General features: G+C 38.9%; 1 protein-coding gene across 3 annotated transcripts in view; it reads right to left on the minus strand.

The window, feature by feature from the left end:
* Positions 1 to 8,712: 8,712 nt before the first annotated feature.
* The window catches only part of FCHO2 (FCH and mu domain containing endocytic adaptor 2), a 112,241-nt gene continuing 108,163 nt past the window's right edge, over positions 8,713 to 12,790 (minus strand). For all 3 annotated transcript variants that reach the window (XM_063453750.1, XM_063453751.1, XM_063453749.1), the window contains 3 exons: positions 11,901 to 11,965; positions 10,937 to 11,101; positions 8,713 to 9,327 (listed from right to left, as the gene is read on the minus strand). In XM_063453750.1, coding sequence (XP_063309820.1) covers positions 9,305 to 9,327; positions 10,937 to 11,101; positions 11,901 to 11,965 — 253 coding nt within the window. In that variant the 3' untranslated portion in view covers positions 8,713 to 9,304. The remainder of the gene's footprint in view (positions 9,328 to 10,936; positions 11,102 to 11,900; positions 11,966 to 12,790) is intronic.

The raw sequence follows: 12,790 nt of genomic DNA on the forward strand, positions 1-12,790 counted from the left end.
GCCGTCACAGAGTAAGGTTTCCCTAACATACTTCGAGGAAGTGTGGGGTAGGTCTTGCCGTTCCACTTCCTCAGACGGTGAGCTGTCTTCGTGTCGCTCATCTACCATGTCCAAAGTACGTGGTGGGTAATAGTCTTCTCTGTCGGAAGATTGTGGCGGACGGGGTTCGGATTCACGGTGCTCCACCTATTTGGTCTGTTCGATGGGCGTCTTGCCCTTGACCTTAGTGGCAGGGGGGCTGAAGCCCTTCCCTTGCCGTTTTGACTTGAAGGCTTGTGGGCCTGAGGTCTCCATCAAGTGGTGTGGGGCAGAGTTCATAACAGAACCTTCTCCACTGAGGCCGGAACTGCGGCGTTTATCATTGCCTAGAAATCTTGGGAAGGTTGAGTGTCCACCATGACTCGTTCCCGTCCTGTTGGGAGATAGTGGTAGTCAGTGGGAGTAGTGTGTGAGAGTCAGCACGTAGGGGTGCTAGACTCCTGGTAGAACTGGGGATCACCCAGGTAAACGGTTTGAATTGCCTGCTTTAGTTTGTCTGAGAGTATGAATACTCGTGCCAAGTGTAGAGGGGTCACCTCTATTAGTTTAATCTGGCTACTGAGAGCCGCGGTGCAGGCGCGACTGACTGGTAGTGGTGTTGTCTGGCTAGCTGGGTTCACCACAAATGTATGCCAGGGCTGTATGCACGGTTTTTAACTATACAGGCTTATTATATAGGCGCGTGGGGCCTGTCTCCATAAGGTCTGCAGCCGCAGGACCCATGTCTATTCGGCTGGGTTCATCCCAGGTGGTGTGCCATGGTAACCCAGAGGACACCCATATTATAATTATTGGCACCTTACAAGCATTGCATGCATATCTGGGGGTCACCCCAGGTGGTGTGCCATGAAAAATTACCCAGAGGACACCCACGTTCAATATGTACACTAGGTACAGTAAATATACATATATGTATCCCTGTGAAGGGTACACCGCAATACACTCAGTTTCAGTTTCCTTAGTGACCCTGCCGTCAAATCGCATCCGGCATGGTACTGTTGCTTTAATGTAAAACTGACATGCAGTGTTTAAACATCCATATATGTCTGTAGTAATCAGTGGTAAAGTTGAGGCGTAGGCCTCCGTGCATATGATCGGGGGTCACCCCACGTGGTGTGCCATTAAAAATATACCCAGAGGACACCCACATAAATTTGCACCGTCAGGTACAGTAATATAATATGACCCTCTGTAGGGTACAATAATATAATATAATATGCCCTTTGTAGGGTACAGTAACACAATATGACCTTTGTAGGGTACAGTGATATAGTTGATCTTGTTATAGGTACAGTATATGTGTTGTATAACAACTGTGATATTGTATGGCTTCACAATAATACATAGATTGTGTGCATGCTCAACATATAATCATCCAGTGTAAGGCACCATGAGAGATATAGCCATGAGAATAAAAAATAATAATTGTATAAATAAATGAATGTGCCCAGAGAGGGGGATCCCTGAAGGGGTTAATCCAAATGCAGGGCGCGGTGATCGGGTGATTCCCGATCCGCCGTGTGGGCGGGGAAGGCAGCCGTCGTGGGTCTCGCGAGCCGCGAGATCCAAGATGGCCGCCGCTCGCGGTCGAAGTTGCGCGACGGAACTCGGTCGCGGGTCCGTAGCGCGGGAAAAAAAACAAAAGAACCGACCCGGCCTCCCTCCACCCGTCCCCACACAATCTCTGTGAGTCTATTAGGCGGGTCCGTGGAGCGAACGCGGCAAGGGCAGCCGTGACGCCCGCGGACCGCAACAGCAAACAGGATAATAAAGTAGACCTTGAATAAAGTATGAAAATCAAGTAAGGAGGGAAGGGGACAGGCATAGGAGGTCCAGGGGAAAAAATTATAGATAAAAGTAAAGACAAATAATCAAATAAACAGTCCAAATTCTAGGTTATACCCAGAGAGGTAAAATACTCTGACCTATGTAGGCTGGAGCAGCAAAGAAAGAGGAAGTGATGTCATAGACAGGGCCTTTTATGGGCATCATAACTTTTTTCTGATTGGTTGTTATGTTTCTATGCTGCTGGAGTTTTCAGTAGAGAAAGATATGCAAATATGAAGCCTCCTGTCATGTGGTAAAATTTGATAAACACAGAAATATAAAATTGACTCCACATGGTTCTTAACAATGGCTTACACAGAATTCATTGTTTATGAGATCTGTAATTTCCACCAGGTGTTGGGCTTTGATTAATTAAAACAATAGTTATTCTGTTGCTTGGTGTAATCAAGCTTAAATTGTGTAACTTTCATTGTGCAATCTATATTTATTAACTTTTCTAAAATGAAGAAACGAAAAAAGGAGTATTGTGAGTGGCATATGCTGTGCATTCATTAAATGGGTTTAGCCAATAGTTTGCATATTTTATTTTTTCTATATTCTGAAATATATTTATTTTTATAGAACTTTATGCTACTAAAGTTAAGAAATCATTTGGTTAAAGAAGCCAGGAAAGTGGAGCTTATTAAACATGTTACCATCCTGGTAGCTTGGTGAGTGGATAACAAGATGGTTATTAGACCTATGTTTAAGGGAACACAGGGCAAAAAAAATGAAAACTAATTTAGTTGGCAGAATTTTGTTGTTTTGCTTGTCCAAATGACATCCATGCTAACAATTAATGAAAACCTCTCCGGACAAACCAAAAGAGTGCAGAAAATGAGCCTATCACTGTACTGAAAAATATACCCATAATATTTATATAGTTACATAGGCTGAAAATAGTCTTGCAGCCATCAACATGAGCCTTTCCCACATTCAGTTGCTGTTTAAAAATCTGATAAAAAAAAAAAAAAAATCACCTCTTCAATATTCTTACTGTAAAGAACCCTTTCCTTTGCCTTAGACTAAATCTCCTTTTTTCCAGTCTGAACGGGTGACCTTGTGTATTTATTGCATAATGATATCATATCCCACTTGAGGCAATGTTTTCCTTAACAAAATAGATTTAAATGTGTTAGCCTTTCTCCTTAATTCAAATCTTTCATTTACCTTTCAATTAATTTTGCTGGTCTTTTTTTTCTGTACTTTTGCTAGTGCCATTAAATGCTTCTTTAAAACAATAGTGTACATTGCACAACTTATTCAAGGTGTGGTTTTACCATTGATTTATGAAGAGTAAACATTATATTTCATCCCTAGAATTTATACCCTTTTTTATAAATGGCAAAACCTTATTGGTCTTAGCAACTGCTAATTGACATTGGACAGTGTTGCCTAGTTTGTGGTCTATAACAATTCCCAATTCCGTCTCAGTATTTCAATGCCACTTTCAAGATCATTTTATACATATGTTAAATAGAAGTGGTCCTTGAAAACGTACTATTAATGACATAAAAGGCTTGAATTTAGCCCTGAGATTGTATTTTATAAAGGATTCTTTTATCTGGCTCTTTACAAGGCAAAGGGTCGGGAGGTTTATTTATTTACACTGTTCTGGAATCATATACGAGCTGTAGTTACTGCTTAGACACTTTTCTTTGGTCCTAGCTGTCCTTATGATGCTGCTCGATTAATGTCCAAGCATTTCCTATTTCCTGCACATCCGACTATGGAAAGTATCAGTGTGCACGGATTACATTTTGTTCAAAAACTATCCAAAGGATGTCTTTTTAATGTATCCGAGGTGCTTCTAGCGTCGTACACCGGAGACAGAATCCATGTTAATGGATTTTACCCCCTGCCTGTTAGACAGAAAGTGTGTTTACATCAGTGAAAATGTATTAATGTGTTTGCTAAATCACTTCAACGCAAGGAAACAAGACCTAAGAGGAGTGTTTAGTGAGCACAATTTAATTCCTCTGCTCGAGCAGTGTTTGCACGGTTTAATCAGGGAAAATCCAATCAGATGGCAAGCACAGAAAAACACACAGCATGTCCTTTGTGTAGGCAAGGCTAGAGCCCTGGGCGGCCACAAGGTCACGTACTGAAACCCAATGTTTTACCAACAAAATACTTTATCACTGCAGCATAGACACAGAATTAAATGGAGAGTTGTCTTAAAGGACCACTCTAGGCACCCAGACCACTTCAGCTTAATGAAGTGGTCTGGGTGCCAGGTCCAGCTAGCTTTTACCCTTTTTTTTTATAAACATAGTTTCAGAGAAACTGCTATGTTTATACTGAGGGTTAAGCCAGCCTCCAGAGCCTCTAATGGCTGTCTCATTGACAGCCGCTAGAGGCGCTTGCGTGCTTCTCACTGTGAAAATCACAGTGAGAGCACGCAAACGTCCATAGGAAAGCATTATGAATGCTTTCCTATGCGACCGGCTGAATGCGAGCGCGGCTCCTGCCGCGCATGCGCATTCAGCCGATGACGTCGCGAGAAAGAGGAGGAGGAGGAAAGCTCCCCGCCCGGCGCTGGAGAAAGAGGTAAGTTTAACCCCTTCCTCCCCCCAGAGCCCGGCGGGAGTGGGTCCCTGAGGGTGGGGACACCCTCAGGGCACTCTAGTGCCAGGAAAACGAGTATGTTTTCCTGGCACTAGAGTGGTCCTTTAAGTAACTGCTGCTGATCCTTCTAGTATAAGAATGCATGTGTGCAGAGGGAGCCCTTCAGAGGCTTCTCGTTGAGTGAAAGTCTCTTCCGGGTTAGCAAAGGCTGCAGTTCCAACTATTGTAATATATATAATGCACGCATGTATTAGCATTTCATAGTGACAAGTTTTTCTGATCCAGTCAGCTAGTCATTTTCCATACAAATATCTAAATACCAAGAGACCATGTGTTTCTGACTTGTCAGGTAGGTGGTCCCCCCCCCCCCCAATCATTCTGATAGAGAAGTGCCATAAACTCATCAAGTACATTAATGGATCCATTAGGAAGAAAAACAAATCATCAATATATCCGTGGTTGGTGACAACGCAAGTCCCCAAATCATCCCTGAAAAGATACTTGAAGCAAGGAGGAAGCAGCACTCAGGGGTCCAGACAAGACCTGGTGCCAAATAGACCAGCACACAAAACATCCGTTGATCACAGATTTATTGGAGTACCATTACAAAGTTTCTGCCCACAAAAGAACCTTTATCCAAATATTTAGTGACTTTGCATTTCCTTAACTGGGTTCTTATTAAACCTTTTAGAGGTTTATCATCATTTAATAGCACACATTTCATTCATATAATTATAGCAACTATTAATCAGAATGGCCACTTCTCGATGTACACCACTGTATAAAACAATAGAAATTACCTAGAATATGTTAACCTTTCTTTTATGAGAAGCTATTTTTTCCCCTGTTCTCTTTATGCTTTCTCTATGCTGACTACCAGGTTCAAATGTCAGAGTTTACAACAATGATTGACAGGGACTTATGATGGAGGCGCCTAGTTGCACGATAAAGAGGTGTGGATTTCTAAATTTCGATTTTTTTTTTACAAATCATAAATGCTTAAATTTGTAAAGTGCCTTTTTTTTAATAGTATTCTTATTACATCTTAGAAATAATAAATGTGTGTTATTTGGGCTCAAGTTGCACACTATCGACTTAGTGAGGGGGTGCAGGCCAGTTGGGGAAATCTTATGACCTCCCCACAAGCTCATTAGTCTGCCAATAAATGCTTAGTGGTAGTTCTAGCCTTGAGTATAGACTGATTAAATATATTTGTCAAAGCTGGTGGCGAGGCTAGACCAAACTGGATCACAGTGGTCAATAATTGCAAGATCAAGAAAGGTAGGTTGTGAGGTCAGGAAATTTTGCCCATTCAAACAGGAAGTCCTTGAGCAGGCTGGTCAGACGTGGTCACTTTCGAATATGTGAGAACTGTCTGGAGCCTGTCAAGGCAACTTTTAAAGCAAAACTCCAAGCACCATAACCCCTACAGACCACTGTAAGGATTATGGTTCCAGTGGTGCCTTGGTGTCCTCCCAGTGTTACATAGGCAAACCATTTAAAAACGGCTGCTGCCAGACTTGCTGGGTGCTCCTACCACCAAGATAAGCCCAGCCGTGTGGGCTCATTGGCTGCCAATTTTAGTCAATGAGCACACAGGGCTATTCTCAGTGAAGCTAACTGGAAACTCCTTATACGTGCTTCTAGCAACATGGCAGGTGGCAGCAGGCACCCGACCTAACCCAGGCAAGTTGTCAAACTGCTTTTAAAAGGTTTATCGAGTTACATTCCTTGCACCGTAACCACTATAGCAGGCTGTGGAGGTCAGGGTACTTGGAATATAATTGGCTAGAGTGCAGGCAAAAAATACAATATAATTAACCTGTTTTGTGGTTATTTTCAAACCAATATTTGTCAGTAAGCTTTCATTTCTTTAATCTGTTTTAATCACACATTATAAAGCTACCACTGTAAAGATCCCTTTATTTTTATTTGCATCCCCAGGGCACAGTACCACTCATGTACCACTATGAACCACTCATGTACCACTCATATTCTGACTTGTTGTCCAGTGGCATCATCTGGAGAGTCTGGAAAAACTTATACTTTTTGGGAATGGTCCCTACATATTGAATTTAACTGACCTCCATCCACAACACGCACGCACGCACATAAAAGAATACAGAAATCAAGTGTTTTTTTAGTAAATTATTTGTGTATGTATATATATATATATTACATGTTTATTACAGATACAACATATTCTGCAAAATGTACATTACAGAAAAAAATTAAAATATTTACAGACTTGGTTTTTTGTACGATAAATTTGTTTTCATTTACAAGTAAGAATATTTCATAAAACCTCAAGAACTTTAGCTTTCAGTGTTTACAAATTTGTCTAAACAGGAGGCAGCTATAAAGGGTATCACTTGTATACAGAAGCAAGAACCAGCTCGCTAAAAAAACTAAACACAGAAACAAAAATCACTTGGCAGATACCAGCATCAACCTGTAGATTAAAGTTCCTTCCGTCGCTAGTGAAAATTCCCATATAAATCTGTATGGCTTCAATATTGTAACCTGCGCATTTTAATCAATACATTTCAGAATAGTTAATACCGAAGACAGAGTAAAAAGTGCTGCAATTTACAAAACACACTGTATGTAATTTAAATAGCATCGTTATGAAATTGCCAATTCCATATAGATCAAAACAAAATTAAGCATTTTCTTCACTATAACTACTAGTTTGATTGCAAAACAGATTACAATAAAGATACCTGAACATCTTAGCTTTTAAAACTGTATATTATAAACTTGTTGCTATTAAAAAAAAAAAAAAAAAAAAAAAAAAAAAAGTTACCAGTAGATGTTTTATTGCTGAATTGGATTTTTCTTTTTAAAACTATGTATAAAAAGCAGTACTATTGCTTAGTAGTGGAAGTTTCATTGGCAATTAATATTCACAAGCATATTAGTATAATTATAGATGTGCAATTGTAATATAAAGTCAACAAAGTAGTGGTTTAAGATGATTATTATTTTTTTTTATATATATATAAACAATTTGTTAAACAGGACCTGCAATACTATTAATAATCACTTATATGCATGCTACATGTGCAATTTTGGACTCATATTGAGATTCTGGGAGTTGTTAAAGAGCCAGCCTAAATATTGGCATGGCTTCTACTTCAAACATTCGAGAGGATGTAAACTTCTTGCTAAAATGAAACTGAAAACATGCTTACAGCCATCTTTGAGAATATGATAATTACGTTTGTTGAACAACAAGGAGGTACTATTATGGGACTCAAGTTTGTTCAACAAATAGACAAAAATATCCCCATGTATTTTATCATGTCTTATCTCTGCCTTCTCAAAAGAAAACAAGTACAGTACATGTTCCAACAAACGCTACGACTACAGGAAAGGTAAGCGAACACGGATCTTTAGTCTCCATATAGCAAAATAAAAGTTAAAAAAAATGCATTCTTGTATGCAAGATTTCCTGCCAAATGTATTTAAATATGACCTTACATAGTGTTTCACTACATCCTAGAATTTCCAGGAAAGATTCTAGGAACCAGATTACGGTAGACATTATACTAAATATTAAGCAGGTAAGATTGTGTAGGATGGAATTATAACTCTCATTCTAAGGGAGTTATTTCCTAAATAGTAAGGCATAGTGAGCTGATGAAAGGGTTGTAAAACACAGGTCACAAAAAGTAAAGTTAATTTTTTTTTCTCTGTTTTAGGCTTAAATTTTATGGACTTGTCCACTCACTATTTAGTAAAACAACACCACAATGTGGGATTGCATTACAGGATGTCTATTTTATCAGTGCATATTAATGTTAACCTGCTTTTTTCCTGTAAAAATAAAATATAATGAATTCAATTACACAAAATCCATGTATTACCAATTAACGTGACTTCGTGCCCAGGGACATCTTTTGATGTCGATGTGCATGTGAACCAAACATTCCTACTGGAGAAAAAAAAAAAAATTCTACTTCCTCTCTATATTTAACATATAAAAACATTTAAAAAATATAAAATAAATCTCCTTTCTAAGAGCACAAATGTGGTAATTATCTTGCACATTTCCCACAGTTTATCAAATAAGCCCTTAATAACTTAGAAATAGATCAAAACTATCACCAAATATTTGAGTCAATAACTAGGATGAAGGGGACTAAAATACTAAAAATAAAGGCATGTACATTGGTGCATACGAAAACACATGTTGTACAGAATTACTCCAGTGACACAAAACATTACAAAAGTCCTGCTCATTCATTAAAGCAGTAGTATTGCCAGTTCATGTGGTTGATATCGGCATCAGATTTATAAACTGCTGTTTGCGAAGTAATTCTTTGAATATCAGGAAACATGAGATACGGGTTATGATGTCTGGTGACTGAACACCCTGCCTTTCTGCATTGAATTCATATATATTTATATGCAATTAAGAATTGAGAAGTTTAAAATTATGGTTTTCTTAAGTCAACTGTCTACATGTATATAAAAACATATAAACCATCATACATTAGTTATAGTTGATTGCACTTGCAAATTTTGCATTTGCTAAATAAAAATAATAAAAATAATTTTTTGACAACGCAAAGGGCTGTTTGTGTTTGTACAAATACACATAAAAAAAAATAGCTGAGTTTTTACAAAGACAATTGTGGAAAACATCAGTGCTACAACATTATAAAATAGATATCCCAACAAAATGACTCATAAAAGTGCATTTTCTTATGTCGTGTAGTTGGCAGCAGTATAGAAATACCTTCTTAATAAGTCGAAAATTAGAAGAAAAAAAATAAAAAATATATATATTTATCTCATTAAAACAGCATTTGGAAGAGTTCTGATTGACATGTCCTGTTTATAACCCATCACTTCACATTCACAATCAACACTCTGCCATATATTTTCCTGGAAGAAGAAAAAAAAAAGGACAAAAATTAAAAAACATTATTAAACTAACTTAAAATTAACAAAGTGATGAAATGGTTAGAATTTGCATCACCCATTTAAAGGAACACTCGATTTAAAACATATGGTTTATTTGCTATACCCACAAAGTAAATTTGTATTGCATGTGTTCTTTGGGTGAATATGAATCTTATTACCAAAAAAGCGCTCAAAAAGTGATGACCGTAAATCTGCAAATAAATAAAAACAAATATAGTGCAGACTATCTGGATGTACTGTACAATGGGGAGTCCAGATAGTCTGAACTATATATATATTTTTTTTTATTTGCAGATTAGCGGTCATCAGTTTTAGCGTGATTTTTGGTAATATTGTTTGTATCTGTATGTACTTTTTTGTGTCACTGGGGTGCAGTGCAGCTAAACTGAGTGTTTAATTATCTTCATAGCGCTTACACTTTGCTGGTTTCCCTTGAATATGAAATCTTGGTGACTGGATGTCTAATCACAGACCGCTCAATGAGCTGTAATACAGTACAATGATACGTTCAATAAATCGAGCAGGAGATAAGAACTTCTCAAGTAAACATACTCTATGGTCGGATTGAAAAATAAACTTTTTTACGGAGGTTGTGTGAGTCACAGTCAGAGGAGGTGATGTAACTTCTATAGGCACAGTAAGACAGTAGGCACATGATCTATACAACAAACCTGCTTCATTAAAGGACCACTATAGGCACCCAAACCACTTCAGCTTAATGAAGTGGTCTGGGTGCCTGGTCCAGCTAGGGTTAACCCCCCCCCCCTTTTTTTTATAAACATAGAGAAACTGCTATGTTTATACTGAGGGTTAATCCAGCCTCTAGAGCCTCTAGTGGCTGTCTCATTGACAGCCGCTAGAGGCGCTTGCGTGCTTCTCACTGTGAAAATCACAGTGAGAAGACGCCAGCGTCCATAGGAAAGCATTGTAAATGCTTTCCTATGAATTGGCTGAAAGCGCGCGCGGATCTCCCCGCCCGGCGCTGGAGAAAGGTAAGATTTTAACCCCTTCCTCTCTCCAGAGCCCGGCGGGAGGGGGACCCTGAGGGTGGGGGCACCCTCAGGGCACTATAGTGCCAGGAAAACGAGTATGTTTTCCTGGCACTATAGTGGTCCTTTAAGTGAATGCTTTGGTGCTTAGAGTGCCCCTTTAAGGTTCATATGACTAGCTACCATGGCTTTTTTTTTTCTGGAAAGATAAAGCCATGCCATTAGCCACACTGGAACTCTGTTTCATCTCTTCATTTCTTCTCTGTTACTGACTGGATTGGCTTCATATCACTTTCTTCTTTAGTATGTATTGGTGGAGCAGCTAATTTTAATTCATGTAGATTTGTGCATGTTTTTTAGATTAGTGCAGGCTCTGTATTGAGGTGGACTGCTTGTTCATAATGTTGTACACACGTGTGTTCTCATGAATTTGTATGGCCAGAATATAGAAATACTTGTGTGGATGAGTGTTAGGATATAATTTTTATAAGGATATAGAATGTTACCACAAAGCTTACTCCCACAGTGCTTTAAAGTCAAAATGGTACAAAATATGATACTAACACTTAAAGTCCTCTCACCTGTGCCAAATCTCTTTTTTACTAAGGAAAGACGATACCCTGTACCCACTAGTTCAATGTCCACTCCAGACAAGGTAGCACCATCACTGACAAATTGCACGGCAAGTGTGCTTGGTTTACTTGGGCCCTCTGAAAGTTCAAACTTTGCCCTAAGGGATCCAGAACCTACAAGACAATGTAAGACATGTTAAAAGATACGCCATGTGTCTATCATTCCATTTTAAGTACGTTATCATTTTATTTGTTTTCTGCGACTTCTCTCACTAGTAATTTCCCTACTACTTACTATGGTAGCATACAAATATTTGTATTTGTTATGTCAAACACATGACGGTCACTCTGTATCAATAGAATTACTAATCTCATGTCAGATTCTGTAGCCCCTTTAGCTGCAGACCAACAAGGAAGTGGGCCAACATCTACATTCGTATTACATTTCCCATAATGCTCTGACCACTGCTGGCAGAAGCCCATGGTGGTGCCAACCATCTATGGGACAAATTCTTATTCCTTTATGTCTAACGTGGTTTGAAAAAGCTTATAGAAATCATGATCAAAGGGTAAGGACATCACACACAGAAAATGTCTTGCTTTCTTTACAACCATTTTATAAAAGGAAATCAAGTCCGGCATATTTCTGTAATACATGAGCCAAGTTCAATCCTCACGCAGGACTCAGGGAAATAAATATAGAACAGTGACCGTGTGGTTTTCTCCTGCTCACGGAGATTAGGAATTGTTCAAAGTACAATATGTATCACAGTGTTTTTTTTCTTACTTGTAAAGGCAATTACATTTTGAATAGCTTATCCATTCTGCTAGTTTTGTGAGATAAAACCATAGCTGTCAAAGTACTTTACTAGAATTTTTTAAAACATGACGTCACCGTAGAATGATATTTCTTCATAACTCTCCTAGGGCACAGCATTATTTACAAAGTATTTATAATGGGTTTGGCACTTGCCTCCATTTTCAGACTTTTCTGAAATTCCTGATATCTTCCAGAATGCCTTCATTTGCTCTGCATTCCTAGAAGTCAAACAAACAGAAACCAATCCTATTAGAACACCTATGTCACTTTTTTTGTCTTATAGATAAGAATTTCCATCATTTTTCACTGTAATACAGACATTAGGGTTGAAGAAACTCAAGCCCAAGCTTTTACATTTACCTGTTGCCAATATAGATCCCCCCCCAAAAAACACTCAAGTGACGAACTCACGAAATCACTTGGTGCATGCTGAATGCAAGGAGAATTCCAACAGGTGATGACAGGATGATGATAACAGATTATGTTAGATTATAACAGGAGAAGGGGAGGAGACAGAAGGAACAGACCAAAAGGGATCCGTGAATTGTTTTGAGGTGGAGGTTTGGCAGTAGTCATGGAGAAGGAATAAAACAAATGGATAATGTAGAAAACATGCTAGAATGTTCATGCTGTATGGAAAAGTGTGACAGCAGTGTCCTGGTGCCATCATAGGGCACGATTCTGCTGGAGAAGATACTGGCAGCCAGCTGTAGTGGTTATGGTGCATTTAGTGTTGGTTTAAATGGGGAGAGACTCAAAAGGAACTATTTAAAGGACACTACGACCAATGTAGTGATTATGTTGCAATAAGTATTTGGATGGTGCTATCTCGGTTTGTGTTAAACTGGAAGCTTGAAATTGGTTTGACAAAAACGATGTTCTCCTGGCACTCACAGTCCATGCCCTCTGCTCTGGCTCTTCCTTTACCAATGAGGGAGTGAGCTTCCATGTTAGCATTCCAACTTTTGATGGCAATGACAGACAGATTGTTGCTGGTTCGCAGGAAACCTGGCATCCAAACACTCATTGCACAATAGGAACTA

Source organism: Pelobates fuscus, chromosome 5 (genome assembly GCF_036172605.1).
Source record: "Pelobates fuscus isolate aPelFus1 chromosome 5, aPelFus1.pri, whole genome shotgun sequence".
In the NCBI taxonomy this organism is placed as follows: domain Eukaryota; kingdom Metazoa; phylum Chordata; class Amphibia; order Anura; family Pelobatidae; genus Pelobates; species Pelobates fuscus.